Raw genomic sequence first — 25,661 nt, 5'->3', positions numbered from 1 at the left:
ATTAATTCATCAGTTAAAAGACATTGGTGGTCATTACAACCTTGGCAGACGGTGTTAAAGGTGCGGTAATACCGCAAACAGGCCAGCGGCCAAAAAAAGGGAATTATGACCGTGGCGGAAACCGCAAACAAAGATAGCCACTTTAACACTCTGACCGCCACAGCGGTACAGACAAGCAGCGCGGCGGTCACCGCCAACAGACAGACGGAAGACAATGTACCGCCCATAGTATCACAACCCGCCAATCCGCCACCTTTTCTGGGGCGGATTCACCGTGGATAAAAACACGGCGGAAATAGTTTCTGCAATGGGAAAATGCTCACCTTAACACATCCCACGAGGAACGAGGACACCATGGAGCCGGAATTACAAATCCTACCTGCCCTTCTCTTCCTACTCATCTACGAAGACCAGCGGCGGCGAAGACAACGGTGAGTACTGCACCTACGACATAGGGGAGGGGGGAGGCAAAAGTCAGGGGGGGACACACGCAACACCCCCACCCCCACCCTTGCATATTACAACACACACACCAATGCAATTACAAACATCACAGTAACAACCCCCAACCCCCCCGGAAGAATGCAAAGACAAAACGAAATCAGTTCAAACATTAATGTATCAATATACATGTGTCAATTATATACAGTTATATATAAACTCACACAAAAGGTATATACAGTACGAGAAGTAGTGCAGATATGCACATCTCAATGTCCGTGCACCACTAGGCCAAAAATGCATGGGCGAGGCCCACACAAGATACCTGTTCACAAACGGAGAGAACACTGCTGGGGCATCAGAGAGAAAAACAACAGGCACCTCAGGGGGAAGGGAAGGGGGGGGGCACCTCAGCCGGATTACAGCACCACGCCAGATCCACAACGGGGCTCCATGCCCATTGATGTATCCTGGGAAGTGCAAAGCCACACTCTCTCATGTCTCTACAGTGCGTGGGTTGCCCACTGTACCATCCTGGGGAGTGCAAAGCCACAGTCTCTCAAGTCTCTACAGTGGGTGGTTTGCCCACTGTACCTTCCTGGGGAGTGCAAAGCCACAGTCTCTAAAGTCTCTACAGTGGGTGGTTTGCCCACTGTACCTTCCTGGGGAGTGCAAAGCCACAGTCTCTCAAGTCTCTACAGTGGGTGGTTTGCCCACTGCTTTATCCTGGGGAGTGCAAAGCCACAGTCTCTCAAGTACATAACAGCCTCCACTGGTTCTGGAGGGGGACTGGTGCCCAGAGTGTTTCATCCTGTGAAGGACAGAGGTAGTGGATGGATCTCTCCACTGGTTCTGGAGGGGGAATGGTGCCCAGACTGGATTAGTCTCCCCGTGACAGTTCCTGTCCCTTCACAGTCCCAGCTGCACATGGGATAACGATGCTTGATGTGGCGGTCTTTTCCTTCTTCTGCGGTGCATGCCCTGTTCAGCGGTGCTTGCCCTGTTCAGCGGTGCATGCCCTGTTCAGTGGTGCTTTGCCATGGCGGTCTCTGGACTGTTCAGCGGTGCTTTGCCATGGCGGTCTTTGCCCTGTTCAGCGGTGCTTGCCCTGTTCAGCGGTGCTTTGCCATGGCGGTCTCTGGACTGTTCAGCGGTGCTTTGCCATGGCGGTCTCTGGACTGTTCAGCAGTGCTTTGCCATGGCGGTCTTTGCCCTGTTCAGCGGTGCATGCCCTGTTCAGTCATGCTTTGCCATGGCGGTCTCTGGACTGTTCAGCGGTGCTTTGCCATGGCGGTCTTTGCCATGTTCAGCGGTGCTTTGCCATGGCGGTCTTTGCCCTGTTCAGCGGTGTTTGCCATGTTCAGCGGTGCTTGCCATGGCGGTCTTTGCCCTGTTCAGCGGTGTTTGCCATGTTCAGCGGTCTCTGTACTGTTCAGCGGTGCTTTGCCATGGCGGTCTCTGGACTGTTCAATGGTGCTTGCCATGGCGGTCTTTGCCCTGTCCAGCGGTGCTTGCCCTGTTCAGCGGTGCTTGCCCTGTTCAGCGGTCTCTGGACTGTTCAGCGGTGCTTTGCCATGGCGGGCTCTGGACTGGGCATTGGTGTGTGGCATGACGGTCCCTCATTGCCCAGCGGGGCTGTGGCTGCCGGGGCCCTCCTGGGCAATGCCTATGGCGGTGGTCTCCTGACCAGTGACGATACTTGTGCCCTCCTGGGCAATGACTCTGGCGGTGGTCTCCTGACCAGTGACAATACTTGGGCCCTCCTGGGTAATGCCTATGGCGGTGGTCTCATGACCAGTGACGATACTTGTGCCCTCCTGGGCAATGACTCTGGCGGTGGTCTCCTGACCAGTGACGATACTTGGGCCCTCCTGGGCAATGTCTTTGGCGGTGGTCTCCTGACCAGTGACGATACTTGGGCCCTCCTGGGCAATGCCTATGGCGTGGTCTCATGACCAGTGACGATACTTGTGCCCTCCTGGGCAATGACTCTGGCGGTGGTCTCATGACCAGTGATGATACTTGTGCCCTCCTGGGCAATGACTCTGGCGGTGGGGTCCTGACCAGTGACGATACTTGGGCCCTCCTGGGCAATGCCTATGGCGGTGGTCTCATGACCAGTGACAATACTTGTGCCCTCCTGGGCAATGACTCTGGCGGTGGTCTCCTGACCAGTGACGATACTTGGGCCCTCCTGGGCAATGCCTATGGCGGTGGTCTCATGACCAGTGACGACGGTGCTGGCGGTGGCGTCCCGGCCGCCGGGAAGGATGCCGTCCTTCTCCGCTGTGATGCTCACACCAGGCTGTGCAGACTTCTTCTGGCCCTTCCCCACCTTTGGAGGAGTCACAGCTGACTCTGCAATCCCCCTGGGACCCCTGTGAGTTGTTTTGCCTCCAGGAGTCTTCAGCCGGTCCCGTCGGACACTTTCCAACTTCAGAGCCTTTACAGGGGGTGGACTGGCTGTGCCTTGGCTCCGTGTCACACTGCCTTGCCTGGTGGCCGGTGCACTCCACACACCTTGAACACGCACCACTGGTACTGGAGGCTTTTTGGCTGAGGTGCTACTACGGGACTGATGAATTGGAGGGGTGGGGGTGGGGGTGGGGGCAAAAAGGTCAACTTTGCAGAGGGACAGTTTCTGACGAACACTGGGATGGGTAGCTGGCGGGGGTCTGGAAGTGGAGGAAGAGGAGGTGGTTGTAGGAGGTGTCACTTTAGGTGTTTTGGGTGCAGGTGCAGGTACTGGAGGCTGTCGTGAGGTGGATGGATGTTGGGTGTGTGGGTGCCCGCGTTTGTGTACTTTGGGAGGGGGCGTCACAGACACACTTGGAGAGGACACAGGGGACGTGTAAATGGGAGTGGGGGTAGTGAGTGCAGGTGAGCGGGGTGTGGTGCTGGGTGTTCTGGTGCGAGTCCTAGTGCCTGTAGATGTAGTGCATGCATGTGAGAGTGTAGACGACACTGGGAGGGAGGAGGGAGACGATGAGGAGGGGGACACAGTGGAGGCAGTGGATGTTGCTGTGTCTGTATGTGTGTGATGCTTGTGTGAGTGCCTGTGGGATGTGTGGTGCCTATGTTTGCCTGAGCTACTTTTGTGTGTTGAGGTGTGTGCATGCTGGTCTGATGGTGTGCTTGGGATGGGCTGGGGTACAGGGGATTGGGTCTGGGTGGAGGAAGTTGGAGGGGGGAGGCTAGACACAGGGACAATGGCTGCCATCAGTGCTGAGGCCAGAGATTGCAGGGTTTGCTGAAGGGCAGCCTGACCAGAATGAATGCCCTCCTGGAATGCATTACTGTGTTGCAACTCCCTTTCTACACCCTGGATGGCATTCACAATGGTAGACTGCCCAACAGTAAGTGACCTGAGGAGGTCAATGGCCTCCTCACTGAGGGCAGCAGGGGTGACTGGGGCAGGGCCTGAGGTGCCTGGGGCGAAGGTGATGCTCACCCTCCTGGGTGAGCGGGCACGGGGCGACGCTGAGGGGCTGCTGGGAGGGCGGTGCTGGTAGGGGAGGTGGCGGCTGTACCTGTAGAAGTGGGGGGCACAGATGGTGCCGCCACCACAAGGGAGCTCCCATCGGCGGACGAGTCCGTGTCGCTGGTTTGTGATCCGGTGCCCGACGTGAAGCTCCCCTCGTCCTCCGTCCCACTGGTGCATTCTGAGTCCGTGGTGTGGCCCTCCATGGCCATGTGGGATGCAGCTCCCTCGTGCTCCGGTGCCACTGTACCTCCGCCTGATGATGCTGATGCACAAAAGAACAGGGAGAGCACAAAAAGGGAGGGGGGACGACAGAAGAAAGACAGGTTGAGTGCATGGCATACTGCTACCGTTGGCGGACAATACAGACACAGCAGCCCCCTGCACTACGCCGTGCTCCTGGCCTCTACAGATGCAATTCCTGGGATCTGGACTACATGGCTATGGTGGACATCTGCACACATGGATGCCACAGGGGCATGTATACCTGTACTTGGTACTCTACTGCTGTGGGGTGGAGTGCCACATGGCCTGCATTACGGAGGGGCATAGCCTATGGAAGTCGCCATGGCCTAGGGAAACCCACAGCCCTCCTCCCACACCTAGACCCCTCAACTGCGCGCAAAGTCCCCAGAATGATTGTGCACTCATCCCCTTGTGTCTGCTGTGATGCCCTCTTTCGCCCATCCAACTCAGGGTAGGCCACCGCCAGGATCCGGAACATCAGGGGGGTCATGGTGCGACGGGCACCCCTCCCACATTGGGAGGCCATTCCCAGCTGAGCCTCCGCCGTCTTCTTGCTACAGCGGCGAATGTCCTCCCATCTTTTCCGGCAGTGGGTGCCCCGTCTCTGGTGGGCCCCCAGGGTCCGGACTTCCTTGGCGATGGCACGCCAAATGTCCTTCTTCTGGTGGGCGCTGACCTACATGACATGCACAAGGGAAGAAGAGAAGTCATTACCAACTGCACCGTCGATGTAAGTGTCCCCCCTCCCTACCCTTGCCATGTGGCACATGCATTCACATGCATTCATGTTCCCTGAACTCTGCCCCCTTCCCTCTTACAACCAGCCCTCTCCACCCAGGCTTAGCCCATACATCGTGCTCCCTGTGTACTTACCTGTTGGTCTGGAGGACCATAGAGTAGCGTGTACTGGGGGAGGACCCCGTCCACTAGTTTCTCCAACTCCTGAGCAGTGAAGGCAGGGGCCCTTTCCCCAGACGCAGCAGCCATCGTCGCTTCCAGACCGAGGTCACAGCAGCACTTGCAGTGTAGGTCCTCTCCTGTCGAAGGTCAGGTATCGAGTGATTGAATAGATAGAAAATGGTGGTGACATCCGAGGCGGTGACGTCCGCGGCGGTGCGTATCATCAACGCCGGCGCACTTGTTCATTGGCTCCTGGGACCCATAGGGTCCAATGTTAACCAATGCTGCATTGCGCCGCGGTCTACCACCACCTACCGCGACGGTGTGCAACGCCAGCGCAGTTACCTCACAATACCATTGTCCCAGTTTAGAGGTCAGGCAGCCGCCATTTCAGGGGCCCACATGGCTTCATTTACTTATGCGTCACACATAGCTAGGCCTACACTCAACACACATACAGGAATGGTTTTGTGTTTGGTGTCGTGTTCTGTGTATCAGTGTTAACATACCTGGAAATTTGATGACTCTGTGGTCGCTGTTGTCCTTCCTAGGCACCGTCAGCTTGGACATTTGAGAAGATGGCGGAATCCTCTGGTGTACCGACCGCTGGTGGACCTGTTGACAATGGAGGAGCGACATTTAATCATCACCTACAGGTTTGACCGTGCCACTATCCAGGAACTATGTACCCAGTTGGAGCCAGACCTGATGTCACCAATCCGCCATCCCATTGGAATCCCCCCTGACGTTCAGGTGCTGTCAGTGCTCCATTTCCTTGCAAGTGGGTCTTTTCAGACAACAGTGGCCATGGCATCAGGGATGTCCCAGCCTATGTTTTCCAACGTGTTGTCCAGAGTGTTGGGTGCCCTGCTGAAACACGTGAGGAGCTACATCATTTTCCCTGAGGTGGAGGATTTGGCTACAGTGAAAGGTGACTTCTATGCCCTTGGACATATCCCCAACATCATAGGTGCTATTGATGGTACCCATGTAGCTCTGGTCCCCCCCACAGGAGTGAACAGGTGTACAGGAACCGGAAGAGTTATCATTCGATGAATGTACAGATGGTATGTGTGGCAGACCAGTACATCTCCCAGGTAAATGCTATGTTCCCTGGCTCAGTGCATGACGCCTACATCCTGCGCAATAGCAGCGTCCCTTATGTGATGGGTCAACTCCAGAGGCACCGTGTGAGGGTGATCGAACGCACCTTCGGCCTCCTGAAGGCCAGGTTCAGGTGCCTCCATATGACAGGTGGTTCCCTATTCTACTCACCGAAGAAGGTGTGCCAGATCATCATCGCCTGCTCGATGCTTCACAATCTTGCTTTGCGACGCAAGGTGCCTTTTCTGCAGGAGGATGGTCCAGATGACGGTGTTGTGGCAGCTGTGGAGCCTGTGGACAGTGATGAGGAGGAAGCTGAGGAAGAAGACAACGACAACAGGGAGTCAGTCATACAGCAATATTTCCAGTGACACACAGGTGAGAACATTTTCATTTTTACCATACATTCACTGTCACACGTCTTCCTCTATCCTGTGTGTAATTTCATAGCATTATTTGGTAACTTAGTTGTACCTTTCCATTACGGTTTCACAGGTGTGGTTACCAACGTGTGTTATCTGCTTACATCCTTCAAGGACTTGTAATGTGTGACATAGGTATGTTGGCTTTACAACTAGAAATGCATTTTGACACTGTCATTGATAATACATTTTACCAAATCACAGACTAACTCCAGATTTTTTTGTGGTTCAAGGGTGTTTATTGAAGTGCTCAAAAATGGAGGAGGGTTGTACTATGGTGATGGGGGACGGTGGAGGAATGTCCATGGCAGAGTCCAGTCCATTGGTCACACAGGTACACTGGCCATATGGGCAAAGGAAGTGGAGCTGGGGCAGTTAAAGTATGGACAGGGTAACAAAGTGGGACAGTGGGAGGACAATCAGGGTGGTCTCATTTCCTGGTGGAGGTCTTGCCATCTTGCTCTGTCCTGTTCCTGGATCTCAGGGACCGCTTGCGTGGTGGTTGTCCGTCTGCAGGGGGTGGTGTGCTGGTGTGGTGGTCCTGTGGCGGGGCGTCCTGTCCACTAGCGCCGGCGGAGGTGGTGGGAAGTTCATCGTCCATACTAGTGTCAGGGGCCCCTTGGAGTGCCACGGTGTCCCTCAAGGTCTGCTGTATGTCCTTCAGAACCCCTACGATGGTGCCCAGGGCAGAGCTGATGGTCCTGAGCTCCTCCCTGAACCCCAAATACTGTTACTCCTGCAGGCGGTGGGTGTCCTGAAACTTGGCCAGGACCGTCGCCATCGTCTCCTGGGAGTGGTGGTATGCTCCCATGATGGAGGATAGGGCCTCATGGAGAGTGGGTTCCCTTGGCCTGTCTGCCCCCTGTCGCACAGCAGCCCTCCCAGTTCCCCTGTGTTCCTGTGCCTCCGTCCCCTGGACCGTGTGCCCACTACCACTGCCCCCAGGTCCCTGTTGTTGTTGGGGTGGTGGGTTACCCTGGGTTCCCTGTAGTGGTGGACACACCGCTGATTGACCTGTCCTTGGTAGGGAGGTATGGGCCCGCTGGGTGGGTGCTGTGCTGGTGTTACCAGAGGGTGGAAGGTCAGTGTTGGGCTGTGCCTGTGCAAGGGGAACCGACTGTCCCGAGGCCCACGATGGTCCGGGCTGGTCATCAGGATCCAGTAGGGCAGAGCTGCTATCGTCACTGTGGGCCTCTTCTGTGGGTGGAGTGGAGTTGTCTGGACCCTCCGGTGTGGTGACGGTCCTTCGTGATCCTGCAGGGGCATAAGTGCATGATTATTGCATGTGTATGTGTCATGGTGTGCAATGGGTGGCTCACCGTGTACACCAGTGCAAGTGTTCCTGTGGGGGGGGCTTGTGTGATGATGGTTGGGGGGTTGTTCTGGGTATGTGCAGTGAGCATGCTTTGGTGAGGGGTGACCATGCTTAGTTGTGTCATTGAGGGCTTGGTGTTGGGATGTGTGGTTTGTGTTATTAGTACATTAGTGAGGAGTTGGAGTGATAGGGGAGGGTGTGAGGGTGGGGGTGTGTGATAGCATGGAGGTAGGGTGGGGTGTATGATCGTTAAGATGTGACTTACCAGTGTCCATTCCTCCACCGACTCCTCCGAGGCCCTCTGGATGCATGATGGTCAAGACTTGCTCCTCCCATGTTGTTAGTTGTGGGGGAGGAGGTGGGGGTCCGCCGCCAGTCCGCTGAACCGCGATGTTGTGCCTGGAGACCGCTGAACGCACCTTCCCCTGTAGGTCGTTCCACCTCTTCCTGATGTCCTCCCGATTTCTTGGATGCTGTCCCACAGCGTTGACCCTGTCCACGATTCTGCGCCATAGCTCCATCTTCCTGGCTATGGATGTGTGCTGCACCTGTGAGCCAAATAGCTGTGGCTCTACCTGTAGGATTTCCTCCACCATGACCCTGAGCTCCTCCTCGGAAAACCGGGGGTGTCTTTGGCGTGACATGGGGTGGTGTAGGTGATGTGTGGGGTGGTGTATGTGTTGATGAGTGTGGTGATGTATGGTGGTGTGTGGTGTTTTGTGCGTGGATGTTGTGTGGGTGATGGTGTTGTGTGCCTCTGTGTGGTGGGGTTGTCTATTCTGCGCTCTCTCTCTGGCCTTTGTCTCTATTTTTTGGTCATAGGGGTTTGTGGGTGATGTGGGTGTGTGTTTTATATTGTGTTGGGTGTGTGGGAGTGTTGTTTGTATGTGTATCAGGTGTGTGTATTTGGAATTGTCCAATGTGGCGGTGTTTTGGAGATGTGTGTGTATTTTGACCGCGGCGGTGTGTACCGCCAATGGAATACCGCGGCTGAAAGACCGCTGCGTGGATTCGTGGGTCGTAATAGCATGGGCGTGTTTCTGTTGGCGTGGAGGTGGAGGTTTTGTTTTCGCCAGTTTAACACTGACCTTTGTTGTGGCGGACTTGTGTGGGTGTCTGAATTTCGGCGGATTCCGAGTTGTGGGTCATAATAGCTGTGGCGGGATTCCGCGGTCGCGGCGATGTATTGGCAGTCTTCTGCACGGCGGTAAGCGCCTTTTACCGCCAATGTTGTAATGACCCCCATTATCTCTTGATGAAAATATATGCGACAAGCAACACCATAAGCTATGGAAATCAGCATTAACAATGTAATTCAGCAATAAAGTTTGTCAGTCATTTGTCACTGTCCACGTCACCCCTAACAGCCTACCTAACCAAGATTAGCATTAGCATGGGGTTCTTCATGCGAAAACAACTGAGGGAAAAACGTTAATTTGGAAAAATCTACCTAAGAGTGAATCTCTGTAAAACAGCGCAGTTGGTACCTAGAAGAAAAGGCACAAAATCATCAGTCACATTTCATAGCTACCTATCCAGGATGGATCAGCAACAAGTCAGTCTTCGTCTTCAGGTCATCAATAGTCAGCTACAGATCGGGCTCACAGAGTATGAGCCCAATATCAGCACCTCGGACAGCGTCTCCTGACGTCATCAACTTTCTCCTCGCAGTTCTGAATCCTCACCCTTTGTCATGACTTTTTATTAGGGTCTCCCAGACCATCCCTCTAATTGTTAATTGGTCAGTCTATCGGACGTTATGGCTCTAACCTATAGTTTTTGTTTATTAAATCTTTGAGTTTGCATATGTCTTGTGTCCCTTAAAACTGATTGGTTCTTCTTGCGATGAGAACATCATCCGGCTCTTCAGGTAACTAAATTGTTGCATACGATTCTTCAGTCAGTGCCTCTGTTGTTCAAGTCCTGGGAAAGTACATTTGGCCTACACTACACATAATTGTATCAAATTGTCTTCCTCATCTCCTGTCCGTTGGTACATTTGCAGAATGTTCTAGCTAAGCGGCCTGAACTCTGAGCCGTTCAAGTTCTCCGTCTCCAGTTACCAGTCCTTTGCGGGCCATTCGAATTCTCAATGTTCAGAGCAAGCGAGGCCCAGTGAAACCAGGCCCTTATTCCGGCTAATTTAAGAATATGAATTAATATAAAACATAGGTTATACATTTTGTTATGACATATTAGTGCATTTTTCTCATATGTTTTTCATTATTTTGCATCTTTTAGTTCTTTTAGTACACATGGTGATCACTCCCCAAGGGCACATTTTCAAACGCCCACATTATTTTTCCACAATGAATTTCTCTATGTATTTTTCTCATTAGTAAACACACACATAAGTAATTAGAAATTTCTTAATTAACATATCTGCTCCATCAGATGCTAACTAAGAAAAGGTTAAGGGAACAGTTCTGGTGGCCTGGACTCGATACAGATGTGGATTTGTGGGTTGAGAACTGTAGTGATTGTAAGGAAGGCGAGAAAAGATTGAAGGTGGGAAAACAAAGTGTAGTTGGGAGTATACCAGACCCTGGATAAGCGTGGCATACAGTGTGCATGGACTTTATCAGTCCACTTTTGGGGGGGGTCACCCCAGATTTGGGTGTGCATTGGTCATGGTGGATGTCCATTCATGATGGCTAATTGTGAAGTTTCTAAGGGACATCACTACCACGAATACAATTAAAGCAATGAAAGAGGTGTTTTTGGAGGAGGGATGCCCTGCGAAAGTCATCACTGATAATGGTACACAATTAACTTCCTTTGAAATGGAAAGTTTTTTAAGTTCATGTGGGATTGGCCATTCTTGCACCTCCTTGTACAATCCACAATCAAATGGTATTGTGGAGAGGTGTAACCACATGGTGAAAGGCATTATTCAAATGGCTTTGAGGAGTAGGAAAGATGTATGGGGTATGATTAGTGACCTAGTTTGGGCTTATAGAACATCTGTAAATGGGGGAACAGGAAAAACACCTTTTATGGTGATGAAAGGTAGAGAAGCTGGGATAAAATTGAACCCTGTAAGGACGTCTAGTTTAGTTGAGAAAGGTGGAGTGTCTGCAAGTGAGAGGGTACTCCCCTTACCAAAAGTTAGGAATGTGATTGAAGTTGGGGACTTGGTTAAAGTACGTTCTGGATGTGTTTGTGGTGGTTTTATGAAATTTGGAGGACCTTACAAGGTGGGGAAAGTTCACGATTTTCATGTGGTGTTGGAGAATGGTCAACGCTGGAACAAGAGGAAAGTGGCTTTGTATGGCAAAGCAAGGCGAAGACAACGTATTGAATATAAGGATGAAAATGCAGGTGGCTGCAACAGTTTCTTGTTTATGTCGGATGAAGATTTGGTGAGAAATAACCATGCAAGTGGTGAAAGTGGGAAACAGACATCGAATGTCTTGCATACACCTGCCACCGTCACCAATTATGTTCCTCACACACGTGGGTTAGGTCCTAGGTGTCGGAGAGTTCCAGCATATTTAAAGGAGTATGTTATGTGATATGATGTTATTTAGTACTGTGTAGAACACACAATGATATGGCGTTATACAGTAGTTTTGTTAGACAGGGTTTGCGGTCACATGATTTTCCTTTTGTGTTTCTGAAAGAAATTGTGTGCTGTTGTACCTTGTTTTTTTTTCCTTGTTCTTTTCCCTTTTTATCCTGTTACTTTATCATTCAGTTGTTTATATTAACCTGTTTGTTCTTTTGGTTTGTATAAAGGGAGTGGATATGTTGTATTCACGTGTGGATGGAATTGTCAGCACATTCCTCGTGGTGACAGTTCTATTACGTGAATGCTCTGGGGATTCTGTGGGAGGCAGTTAGGAGGGAAAGCTGAGGAGCCAGACGCTGGTGTGTTTCTTTGTAGTGTGTCTGTATGTTTATTGATTACCAAATAAACCAGAGTGGAACTGCCTTTGACCTGTGCTCGGTATCCGATCACAACAGTGAGTCTGCTCCTGCATTTGGCCAAAGGACAGTACTGGGTGTCTGGCGCTACTAGGGGACTCACCTCTTGTCGGATCAGCTTTTTCAGGACCCCTCGCTGCTGTGCTGGTGCCCGATAGCCTTCTTTTTTTTCAAACATCCATAACATTTCTACTATGTAGAACAGTTTTAAACGCTCCTCCCACTTCTTAACACACAAGTGGATCAGACAACATGTGAAGAAAATACAAAGCAAATCTATACTGATGAATCCCACACAAGTTTAGAACGGGCACCAAATATTTGCGTCTAGCCAACTGATAAAATTTGCAGAAAGAGAAAAAGGGAACCAATTTTTAAGAGGAGGTTTCTTGGCATGGGGAGAGCAAAACAGACATAGTTTTGAACTGATCTAAGGGGATGCAAAGGTAACTTCTGATATTACCAACACAAAATTTAGTCAGACGATCCCGTTCCCATACATTGTTCACAAAAGAAAAGTATGGTTCAGTGCTCATGTCAGTTTGAATTGCTGCTAAATCCCTCAGACAATGCTTAATCAGCTAACTATGCTCTCTGTTGGCAGCGGTGAAATTAATGTAGAGTTCTCTCATGATGGTGCGGTCTCTTATTGTAGTAGTCTGTGGTAATACAATAATTTGCAATGCAATGGGTCTCTCATTTGCTTGAGTTAGAGCTATTAGAGTTGTAAACTCCTAACTGGACTTTTATTGCCACATAAATTGAAAATGAAAATTAATTCAGTTTCACATAAGCAAGCCTATTCAAAGCGCTACGCCATGAGCGTGATGGAGACACACAAAAAGAAAAAGAAGTTCACTCACAGTCAAACGTATCAGCAAAAGTGCAATTAACCATGTAATAGGGTCAGTGGCTAGGGCAGTAACCAAACCGCCCCAAGGAGGGACAAATGTAAAGCATTTACCAATGATAACAAAGGAGTTTTGAAGGACAAGTCCATGAATCAGCAATAGTGATGGGCGTGAGGTGGGCGTTGGTAAAAGTCCATATACATAATAACACATCAGAAACGCAGCGCTTGTGCGCTGCTATGCTCAACCTAAAAAACAAATCAGGCCTGCCCACTGCTTCTGCAGTTTCTTAACGCAGCTCAACCAAGTGATCCTAACTCCAAAATTGCAAGCAAAGCAGTGAGTGATAATTTCATGGTTTAATGACACTTTCCTGTTATTCCATAGTTATTCCATAGTGAAATCCATAGGAGGAGTGGGGCAAGCCCCACCAGGGCAGCCACATAGGACAGTCCCAGTTCTTCATGCCTGGGCCTAATCCCAGCAGGCACCTACAGAAGCGATTCTCCTCCTGTTGTATGCTGGAGCAATTCCGGAAACACCAAATTCAATCCCTATAGGTCAAAACAGGTCCTCATTTCAATTTGTAAATTTCTAAACAAGGTAAAACAGGTTCACTGCCAACTTTTCGGGATACATCATACAAAGCCCCAAGCGAACAATTAAAATGAATGCAGCGATTAGAGATGTTGGACAGAAAGCGGTTTATGGAGTGAATGGTCACCCCAAGGTAAGGGAATTTAGTCACCCTTGAGATAAGATTGCCTTTGATGGATATAGGTCTAACCTTAGTGCTTTGTTGCCCACACACCATATAGTGAGTCTTAGATATGTTGATTTTGAGGTCCAAGTTGTCCATAGACAAAGAGCATGATTTTGAGTTTGGCAAACGGGTTACTCCATCACAAATGTGGCGGATATCCTGTCCCCTGTATTACGAATTATATAGGATAAAGTGGAATGGTTATATAGTTGACGGGATATTCGCGTTTGTGACAAAGTAACCCCATCCGCCAAACTCTAAATCAGGCTCAAAGTTTATAATTCTCCCCAGTAATCCATTGGGCATGTTGTAAAGTAGCACAGCACCCTCTTCATTCAGTAGTACTTCAACTAGGATTGAGTTCACCTTACGAAGGTCTTTTCCCTCACTATAAGAAATGGGTTTATTTATTGATATATCAAAGAAAGGAACAAAATTTGCACCTGGACACAGCCCTTACTTACTCCTCTTGGACAACTCAAAAGTGTCTGTACACTCTCGCTCCGTGTCATACCTAGCCATAGCTGACTCACGCAATGTAGTGCTCAGAAGAGATCGATCAGTGGCTGGGTCAGTCCCATCTTGACTAAAATAAGCCAAAATTTGGATCATTCACTCTGTCAAAAGTGGTACTTATTTTCATAAATGCGAGGAAAAGGGAACCTTTTTTGCAATTGTATACTTTTCAATCAGTAGGCTCAAGTTAAGGCACTGATTGCATTTGAGCACAGGCATTGATTAGCTACTCTTCATTCCTTGTCAAACCAGCCCATCTTAGTTGGTTTGTTGTTTTTCCCTGGATCAGTTAAAAAGTTGTTAATAAAGCAATTTAAATTTTCAAAAGCATCAATTGTATCAGCTACAGGTTAATCAATAACTAGCAGTTGATCAAGAGTCAGACCAAGATTGGCCTTAAATGTAAAAGTTAGCATCGCTACCTTAGCCTTTGCTAGTTGTGGTCCCTCTGGAAGATATAGCACTAGTTCATTGGGGTTATGATCATTGACCCCACTTTCTACCATGCCTCCCCCCCTACACAATCTACAATGCCCTTCGAGAGAAAGATCTGATCTGTAATAGTTACTTGCTCCCAGCTTACAAAGGTGGGCGTTTGTACCTGTAAGTCACCCACAATTTCAGCCAGGTTGCAATGGCCAAACAGCATTAGATGATGCAGCAACATCAGGCTCCTATGGCCTGCCTTTTGACTAGATAGAGTAATATCTGGAGCCAAAAAGGGATCACAGTATGTTACATTGTGCCCTATCTTTGCATTAAAACCCCTTCCAATGATCACAAAATTAATTCAAAGCACGTCTGGCCCTAGTTCTTGAGATCCCCATTGCTTCAGATAAGGTCAGGATTTGACAGTCTATCTCCACCACAGGATTATAAAAATTAATTTTAAAAAAGTTACATCTATTTGGTAATACACCCCATAGTAATTGTATTCCTGGATGTCTATAGTTATGTGAAAGTACTTTAAAATGCTTAGAAATGTGTACCATGTGGCCAGACCCACCCCCTGTGCTTAACCCCCAACCGAAGGGGTAGCTGGTATAGAAAAAGGTAAACTGACAATTTTCTCCACCAAAGGAGAAATTCAGCTTGTGAGCAGAATTTCAATCTTCTCCATCAACTGGAACCGGTTGTGATGCTATTAATTGTGTTTGACCAATGACTTTGTGTTTCACCACTGCGCATATTAGTTGCTCAATGCTCACCAGTAGCACATTATGGTGGTCATTATGACCCTGGCGGTATTACAACCGCAGGGCCAAAACGACGGGAGCACCGCCAACAGGCTGGCGGTGCCGCCCGGCGTATTATGACCGCGGCGGTAGCGCCGCGGTCGCACCACCGGGGCCGGTGGTTTACCGCCACAATGGCCCCGGCGGATGTAATCCGCCACGGCAGCGCTGCTTGCAGCGCTGCCCAGGGGATTATGACTCCCCGACCGCCAGCCTTTTTCTGGCGGTCTGAACCGCCAGGAAAAGGCTGGCGGTATGGGGAGTCGTGGGGCCCCTGGGGGCCCCTGCACTGCCCATGCCACTGGCATGGGCAGTGCAGGAGCCCCCTGACAGGGCCCCATGCTGCTTTTCAATGTCTGCTGTGCAGACAGTGAAAAGCGCAACATTAGCCATTACATTTGATATTTAGGTTAGCTGCCTATTGGCTTTAACGTGGGGTTAGACATTGCAGTTGAGATATTGCAGATGAGCTGTGTTTCTCCAAGCTGTGTTTTTCCACAAGATGGACCAAGCTGTTTTCTTCACACCAGACCTTAGCTGATAAGAGCACGTAGATTTTGTGTTTACCTCGCAATCCAATCTGAGAGCGAGTGAGCTCAGGAGAATTGGCCCCTCTCCAAGGGTCTTTAGCTCTCACACTGAGTTTGCTTTTAAGGGTGACTCTGGGCTACAGTGAAATAGATTTAAATCTGCTTGACTTCAGACAGGAACTAGACGTCAGTTGCCTGTTTCCCGTTTGGGTAGAGAATCTCTTTCTCGCAGTTGACTGGAGTCATCAACTTGCAGACCCCAGAAAGATGAAGCTGAGCTATAGGCCCTACAGTGATGAATTTGGACTTTTATGCTTTGCTTTGAGGTTATGCTATAATAAATGTCTTCACCTATATTTGCTGTGTACATTGCAACTGAGAAGTACTTTGATATATTTTGCTTTCATTGCTGCGACTACTTTTGAACATGTGCTTCCAATCTACTAATTTCATCTCTCAGGAACTTGTGGGTGGGGAATTAATAACAATAAATGTCTTCTTTAAACTCAGAAGTGCATTCCAGAGAGGTTCTGTAAGCTCGGTTATGAGATAAGAGGGAAAGCAGAACACCGGTTGAAGCCATTCAGTTAACCATTATGTCCCCCAGGCCCTGAACATGAGCCTAGGTCCAAATCGATGAGACTTTGTACAAGGTCTGATTTGGTTTTGTTTAAGTTCATATGAGTAACCGTCTTACTGGTATTAATGCCCTTACTCTTCTGTTTCCTCCTAGCTGATGGGTCCCCTTCAGTAATATACGAGGTATCACGATCGATTATCTCCTGTTTGGATGCCATTTCTTGCCTGGTTGGCTCTCTCTCCACCAAGACAACTTGAACATTACTGTTAATGGGACAATGGAAGGGTGATGGTGGGTGGGGAGGCATTCAAGCATTTGGATAGGTTCAAAGACAGCCATCTTTATGCCAGGTCGATCTCTTTAGAAATAACCCCAGCTGCTCTTTCCAGAAAGGTTTCCAGAGTAGAGCCAACTGGGGCAATTCGTAAAACAGCTTACCTCACCAACTAAGAGGAGTGGGTTAAGCTACCCAGCCCAGGCACTTCCTAGCAATGATGGGCAAAGACAAAACAGTCCTTGGGCCAGGCTTTCTACAGGCCTGTCCCATGCAGTGGGATGACAGTTCATGCTTTGTAGCACTTACTGGTTGTGGGCCCGCTTCCTTTTACCATCTGCAACACACAAGACAGGGGATCTTGGGACTTAGATTCCCCAGCAGCATGGCAATTTTCCTGCACAACAGGGTGACTGTTGGCACTTTGTAGTGCTTGTTGATTGTGGGCCTGCCTCCTTCTCACACCTGCAGCACACATGATGGGGATTTCTGGAACCTAGAGTCCACAGCAACATGTCTTCTTTCCCTTGTGGTATTTAAATTGTATTTTTATCCTATTTTCAAACATAATTTAAATTGCTGTAACCAAAGCCAACCACAACCTTGTGGTATTTTAAGTGAATTTCTAGGCTATTTTCAAACATAATTTAAAGTGCTGTAACCAAGGCTAACCACAACCTCACCTTAACCTTTTTTTTCCAGTGATTGTTTGATCATATACCACAATCAACATTTCCCTGCACCCAATCCGCTATTGACCACCAGTCCTTGCTGCACATACTCTTTGTCCTTGTCCTTTGCATGAGTAGTTGGCCACAGAACATGGACTGCAGGCAGGCCCTGAGCTCAACTCTCCACGGGCGGTCAACCTCCCACTGCTCACGGTCAAGTTATCCTTCCTTGTCACCAAGCTGCTTGACTGGTTATCATTCATATCTGGTGTATGTGCCCTCAAATAACATGCATAGAATGCATAACATGAGTACATGACTGGCAGCAGGTAAGATGGAACTCGTTATAATGAAGTACTACTTCCTCATATGTGACAGTTCAGTGTATAGTCACATCAATCAAGCATCTTGAACTCCAAGTATGCCTACTGTCTGTGGCGCAGCTCGACGTGCTCTGAAGACCAGTGATCTTTTCACTTAACATGCCCAGCTAACAATAAACCTTGGTGCATGGTCCATAAATACTCTGAATACTTGCCAGTCATTCTCTAAAAGACACAACTGGGGATGCCGTCATGGCAGTTCTACCACAGCAGCTAGTGAGTGACCTTCAAGGTTGCTTTGATGCACAGTCATTAAACATGGTCCCTTCTACAGACACCAGTCATCTCTACAGGTGATCATATATTTGACTCTCTTTTCCAGTTGTGTCATAAGGCATAGGTTTAGCATAGGTTTAGCCTCTTTGCACAGCTTCCTGATGGTAGGTTTCTTTAAACTGGATTCTTTTGCTATCTTAGAACATTAGACAGGCGATAGCAGTGGCACCCAAGATGGTCTCTTCTCCAAGTTCTGATTACTGCACGGCTGCTTGGGGCCATGCAGGACTCTAGGATTTTTCATTGGTTCTTCTGAAGCAGAGAAGGTATGTAGTATGTAGGAAATGGCAGTTGTTCCCGAAGGTTGCATTCTTTTATATAAGAAGTAGGGTTCCGGCGTGCCTGCAAGAGCAAAATATGTGCAAAGAGGGAGGTACACTTGGTTAAGTGAGGCTGTGTTCCGGTGCTGGAGTTTAGATTTATGGTTTAGGTTCAGTGGTGCCACCTATGAGTAGCAGCAAAACATGAACTTCACAAGGCAGAGCACAGAGCAGTGGAGGCAGCATTTTCCCTACACAAAGATTAGAGTAGCAATAGCAACTGCTTTATATTAAAGACAATGCCTGTAGCAAAGTGAGAAAACCTCCAGAAAGTTGTAAGTAGAGTTTTATTGTAGATAAGGGTACCCACAACATCCCGCACATCCTGTATAACCAAGATCCTGGCAGCAACTGACAAACGTGTCACTGCCAAGAATTTTAGCCAGAATCGTTCCAATAAGGAAGTTATGACATACCAATAACATGACCAACTTTGAATAACATCAATACCACAGCTTGCTTCCCTCCTATAAAATAAATAAATAAATAAATACAACTAATAAACATTCTTAAAATAAGGCAAGCCAAAGTAACATCTCAATGAGAAGCACACTAATACAAAACATAGGGCCTCATTACAAGTTTGGCCGTCAGACCGCCAATACGGTGGTGGGCAGGCGGACGCCAAGTCAGCAGCCTCCCCACCACTCTATTATGAACTCCCCACCGGGCTGACCAGTGGAAACAGTGCAGCGGCATTGGATTCGGCTCTCAGTGGTAGCTGAGGCCAATGCCGCCACACTGTCCATGGCACCAGCACACTCGGAATGCGCACTGTCTGCTTTGGCTGTGGCAGACAGTGCGCATTCCGAGTGTGCTGACCGGGAAGGGGGACCTCTCCACTGCCCATGACATGGAGAGGTCATGGGTAGTGTGGAGGGCCCCCTGTGACCCCGTCTCTGCCATTCCACCGGCCTTTTCATGGCGGGGTCCCCACCATGGAAAGGCCAGCAGAAAGGCAAGTCGTGATCAGCACAGCAGTGCTGACATTGGCACCGCTGTGCTTGACCACAACTTGCACCACTGCTAACCCATTGCGATCCATAATCTTGGCGGTGATGGTGGTCTTGTGGTGGTCTGATCGCCAGCATCGTAATCTGGGGGTACAGCAGTCTTAGGCCGCTGTACTCGTAATGAGGTCCATAATCCTTACAGCAACTTAGTACTCTAACAGTATCTGAACTAACCTTTCTAAGACTGTTAGGTTGTTCACTCACAATTTCATGTTGACCAACAAAATGTTCGACATTTTCAGTACTATTTATATTTTCAGGCAAACACGTAGACCATGCCATATTAGAGTCTACAGACCTTTTCCTTCTAATAATGTCTGCTTGTTCAGGAGACAATTTGACAAGTTGTCGTCTGTTCCACCACCCTTTGTTTTGTATTAAGACAGCTCCTTTGTTGACCCGGAATGAATATGAAAATTTGGATTCTCCCTTCTTTACTTTCCTTTTTTTTGTTGTCATAACTCAATATCCTACCTCAAAGTCATAAGTGTCTTTCATCAAAGTATTTCTTCATCTTAACTTGTTTTAATGCAACAGTATCAGGCATTTTCTTATCCTCAAAGTGACTACTTAATGACTCTTCCTTCATATGTTTGACTCAATTTTAATACTTTTAGTATGCACCTTAAGCCCCCTTAAACAATGTGAACGGGGCTTCCCCTGTAGTGCTATGAGAAGAAACATTGTAATTCTAAATCTTATTTTTTGCCCTGATGGCAAAGCTACTAGTAAACAAAGATGCAAGTCATGGATCATGTATACCCTATATATGGAGTAGATTTATTATACATGGAGCAAACGTTTAGTCTATTTAAACAAACAAAATAGTTTTTTTACAGCAGAAATGCTGAACTCACATATTTGAAGGTGCACTGATGTGAGAATGAACAAAAAGGCAACTGTAAGATAAAATATTTGCCCAGGATCACACAATTTGTGACCCGTTTCTGGTCAAGCACATTATAGTTAGTTTGTGTAGATTATTCAAGTTATTCTATCTGCTGGTCTAGTAACATTTTAATGATTTTTTTAGGCCTGATTTAGAACTTGGCGGAGGGGATACTCTGTCACAAAAGTGTCCACCATATTACAATTCCCATAGGTTTTAAAGGGATCGTAAATGGCGGACGTGATATCTGTCACATTTGTAACGGAGTATTCCCTCCACCAAGCTCTAAATCAAGCTCCTAGTCTTGACAATGGCCTTGCAGTTTAAAGGTCTTTGACTTCTGATCCTTTCTTGTGCAAATAGGGAAGGTGTGGGATCAGCCTGTCTTCTCTAGTGTCCCTTTACATATGTGCCTGCACCTCACTTTATGTCTGAGTTTAGTACTTTTGTTTGAGAGTTTCATAATAGGTCATGATTAAGAAACTTTGACAGATGTTCGGGAACCTTGGTACTGTTACTCGGACTAAGCATGTACCTTAGTAAGTCTGCCTCTAGTTTATCTCATACCATGCACTGATACCAGTGCTACGACATTCACAGGGTTCTCATATTTACAATTATACTAACCTGCTCCATAGTCCAATATCCCTCTACTGAGACATTCACAGGTGATGCCTTGCACCGTGCATGCTATCTCTTTACCAAGGCTTCCTGAGACCTCTGAAAATTAACATGCACACTGATCTGCCATACAAAATATTCAAGTATATCTACAGCAGTCCCCTAGCCAACCTCTATTTTGACTCTCATTGCAAATGACCCAGAAATGGACCCCAATATTTCCTTACCCCTGGAGTTACTGACACTAGAGGTGCCGGTTACTCTGTTGGCCTGGGAAAGTATGGCCCATTATTCATGCAGAAACCAGTAGGCAATACTAATGATCATTGGGATGCCTCAAGTGGAAGGAGCTGAAACAGCTCCTGACCGCACTCAATAAATGTATTCATATGGATAAGGTGGATCACGCTACTGCATGCTCCTCTTTGCCAAACAGAGCAAAGTTTCAATCTTGTGGATGTGATGGATTCAAGTACTGAAGACTCCTTTTGTCAAACGAAGCTGAGTGATATAGTAAGAAGGCTTGCTTCTGTACCTAGAGATCACAATTTCAGTGCTATATCTGCATCTGATTCCACCTTTGAAAGAATTTAAGTGGTTAAGATTGTTGGTGTAAGCAACCAGTATATAACAACAACTTTCTCTGTCAGCTTTCCATAAAGATTAGCTTGCAGAAACGTCTGAAGTTGTAGAGATATTTGAGGGTCTACATTGGATTTCTCAAGTAGAGGAACAATTGAATGTAATTTTAGGGATGAGCGGAAGGTCTTCCAAGAAAATTATGCATTCGGGGTCTTCAACATAGCAAAGGTAGATACAGCCCAGCATTTCTTTAGCAAGGGAATGAGATCACTGCAATATGTGAATAAGGCAAGTCCAATGGAAGATAGTTCTTGCAGGAGCTCTTTATCAACAGATGCTTAAAAACATATTGGAAAATCCCGGTGGGCAGTAGCGGATGGGGATGTCCAGAGGTATTTCATGATTACATTCTTCCAAAGTTTCTAAGTTTTTATGCAAAGAAAGTCAAGACCAAACATATGAATCCTTTGAAGCACTTGAAATGTGTCCATTCCCTACTGTGTGAAACCTTCTGTCTCTTCTACAAGAATATTCACTCTTCTCTGGGGTCACTGTTAAGCTTACTCAGCACCTTACACTCTGTAACAAGTGTCTTATCCCAGGAGACCTTGAGGTCCTTAAGGGCTATCTCAATAACCCACCCAGTGCTTATTTTGAAAACATTACTAAAGTCTTTGATAACGTGTTCTTTTTACTACTAGTAGAGCTTCCAGCTCCTTCTCAGGATAACTATCTTGACCTCCTTTTTCATTGATCCCAGAACTCCAGATCACCAATTAACAGTCCCTTTTCTGGCCACTATCAGCTTTGCAATTGAAGAATCACCTTGACCAAAACCCAAGTAAACACCCAACTTTGGCACTGGTTCTTGTAAGACCAACCTAGCCAAAATACCAACAAAAACAAAAAACTTCCACTGCAACGTTTCTTTTCTTAAGGCAGAATGACCACATTGCACTTGCCCTGAAAGTACCAATCTAGCTTCAAAGTAAATGTTAAGAGAGCACTATGCAAGTACACTCCTAGAAAGTTATACAAGGTCCCCTCACCCTACCTTTCACTCAGGCTTCTTAGAGTGACCCCATCAATTCTGTTAGTTATACATACAACTGAAAGGAAGAAACAGAGAAGCTCTCTATACATGCAAGGACATACACTCTAGGATACCCTGCAATAACATCTCAGACTACTGAAAGATCTTACAGAAATTCAACTTTGTCATCTTCATCTGGATAACATCCTCCACACACTCGCCCTGCATAAGGGCTCCAAGAAACATTAACAACTATGGGCCAGATTTAGATCTTGGCAGAGAGGGAACCACTGCTAATACTTCATCTCTAACGTGGTCAAAATTCTATGGCTCCCCAACAGTGTAAGTGCCATCAAAGACGTGGCTATATGTCCACCCACTTTATTTAGATGGGTGGACGTATAGCCATCACCAGCAGGAAAAACCTGACAGTAAGGGACACTGAAAAGTGCTCAATGCCCCCCTCGCCATGTGAGGTAACTCCCAGGGTGATGGGTGATATTGTTTTTTTTTTCAAAACTTGCAGACCTTTGGTGTTTTAAACCACTGTGGTTTACTGTCCAGACTCTCCTCAATCATTGCGAAAATGCCATAATACTGTTTTTACAACACACCCGTGAAACCATATCAAGCAAATGCTATATTCCCCAGTAGCTTCATTTTGCATGAAAGAATGTAAGAAAAACACTTGTATTATGTTTTGTTTTCCGTGACTTTAATGTAGCATTTCTCTCTTTTTCTGTGATAGATTGGAACGTTAAGATAAAGCAGCAGCAATGACAAATTTCCAGACGTTAAATCCAATTTTTGCAACTTTTCTGGGAAATTATTAGCATTGTTCCCAAAGACCATTTGTTATGTTGTTGAAAAGAACCTTCATCCTAAACTTTATTGTTGAAAATACATTGAGAGGCAAGGATACCTGTCATCTTCCACACATGTCGAAGGGTTACAATCATAATGTAATTATGTGTCTACCCTTGAAATCCTCGCAGGTTTGCTACTGACATCATAGTGTATTCATATTATGGTCCCACGATCAGCATTAGGAGGACATCAATGCACCTGAGAATTAGCAAAATATAATGCAGTTTTGGTGACTTGAAATATCTACTAAAGCAGTGCATTTTGAGAAATGTTGGACACGGACACGTCGTCGGTTGATAATTCTCAGCTTAAAGATGGGCTTAAAGATGCGGCCTATGTGTCCAAAATGGCCGCACAGAGAAATGCCAATGCGTTTTTTGAAAAGTTTAACCGAAGTGAGTTGCAAGAGTTGCTTGCTGTCACATCTTCTAGCTGGCTGGTCACCAAGGATTATACTCAGAAGCCAGATTCTTCAAGTGGACTAACAGCTCAGCTGAAGGACATTAGTCACCATGATATCGTTGTGTTGGTGCCTGTTGAATGGGATGCCCCTATGGATTGCAAAGAAATCCATCAGATTCTGAGAGAACTTACAGTTGGCATTTTTTGTTTTAACCAGATTCCTTCTATTAACCTGGAGGCCAATTATGATCAAAGCACTTTCTGTCAACTTCCTCCGGCTTACTATGACACCAGAGTGGGACAGATCTTAATCAACGTCGACTATACAATGAAGGCCCTCTGGCATGGTGCTTATATGCCTCGTGAGAAAAGGATACGGTTCTCAGATATCTGGCGCACAAGCATGGATATTGATGCTAATGGGAAACCCCAGACAAAAAGGAATATCTTTGAAGAGTTTTCTTTAGCAGGTGAGAAAGTGATGCATTTTGAAAATGGTATATTTTGTAACCATCTCCGAACTATTTAGTGGAAAGTGTTAAGTTCTTTCAGCCAGTCCTGAAATAACCATAAAAACATTTTAAGGAAATGTGGTATTATACATAATTCACTTCTTAGCCATTGTGCTATTTTCAGTCAAATTGTTTGCTTGCTTTTGTTTGTTTTAGTTTAGAAGCATGGCAAAGTGATCACATTTTTACACCTGTAAAAGGCTGTTTATCGAGAAAAGAATATAAAATATAATACACATAGGGAACCCATTCTTTCAGGTTTTTTATGCAAATGCATTTTTGCAACGTATGTTAATGTATTCCTGGTATCGTGAATGTGGCGTTTTTGTATATACACCACATATTTTAAAAAAGCAAACTTTTTTGGAGGCAGTTGGTTTTTGCTCAGACTCTGCAGTGTCACTAAAGGAAAGCCTATGTCTTGAGGCATATCCTTTTAGAACAGGCAACAAGAAATATAACCCCTAATACTTTTAAAGAGAAGAGTACGCTTGTGTCACGCAAAACAAAATAAATACCATTCAATATACAGAACATAGTAGCCATAAAGCATTACCTGTGAGATGAACTGGCTATCCTAAAAGAAAATCAGAATTTTATAAAGGGCATGGAGGCAAGCATCGTTCTTAATCTCTGTTGGTTTGCTGACTGTTGAAATATCCAAACACTCAATAAACTGGCTGCTCAGATTATGTTACTATGATATCTTGGTGACAGTGTTGGTAGGCAGAAGTTACAATATGTCATCAGTTCCAACCAATAGGCAATTCCCACCTACTACTTTCCTTTTTTCCTTTTGCTGCAACTCCTCTTTTTCAGAAATGATGAATATAATTAATTCTTCATCAAACCTCACCAGTCCTCTTTTTCTAACCCATGTTTCTTGCCTTTCGAATTCTGTTTGTCTTCTTGACCGATCAAACAAAAGGAGAAGCATTGCAGGTGAAGTAGGTATTATTCCTACACTACCAACATAATGGATCTTCATTTAGCGTCATACTCTAAAAAGTTCTGAACCAATGGTGCAATGCCGTTTGCCTCTGTGTCCTTAATAGAACTAAGTCCCTCATTTTGACTTCAGCAGACGGAAAAGCCTGTCAGACGAAGTCCCACAGTCACCTTCCCCCGACCCCGATTATGAGTTTCGCGCTGGGTCAGCAGGCCGAAACACAGTTTCCACCTGCTGGCCTAGTGGGAAACGCACAACATTGCCCGCCAACACCCGTCGTGCATATCACTGGCTGCAAAGTGTGACGGTGCTGGCCAGTGCACGGGCAGTGGGGAGAAGGGGTCCCCTGGGGCCCCCAGCACTCTGTCTCCTCCAGGTTTTGCATGGCGGTGAAAATGTATTGTAAACGCCGGCAGAGAGAGGGGTTGTAATCCCAAGGGCAGTGCTGGGGCAGATTGGGACCTCCGGCACCGCCAGGCTGTTGGGCGGCCGAAAACTAGAGGTGCCAGCGGTCCGACCGTGGTGGTAAGGCCACAATCATCTATTGTCATGATGGGA

At 47.1% G+C, this 25,661-nt stretch overlaps 1 protein-coding gene across 1 annotated transcript in view; it reads left to right on the top strand.

Moving 5' to 3' along the window:
* The window catches only part of ANKAR (ankyrin and armadillo repeat containing), a 723,226-nt gene that overhangs the window by 18,902 nt on the left and 678,663 nt on the right, over positions 1 to 25,661 (top strand). Inside the window, exon 2 of the mRNA XM_069225913.1 lies at positions 23,122 to 24,112. Coding sequence (XP_069082014.1) covers positions 23,509 to 24,112 — 604 coding nt within the window. The 5' untranslated portion in view covers positions 23,122 to 23,508. The remainder of the gene's footprint in view (positions 1 to 23,121; positions 24,113 to 25,661) is intronic.

This window comes from Pleurodeles waltl, chromosome 3_1 (genome assembly GCF_031143425.1).
Source record: "Pleurodeles waltl isolate 20211129_DDA chromosome 3_1, aPleWal1.hap1.20221129, whole genome shotgun sequence".
NCBI classification, from domain to species: domain Eukaryota; kingdom Metazoa; phylum Chordata; class Amphibia; order Caudata; family Salamandridae; genus Pleurodeles; species Pleurodeles waltl.
The sequence above is the reverse complement of the archived record's forward strand: the minus strand, read 5'-3'. Positions and strand labels throughout refer to the sequence as shown.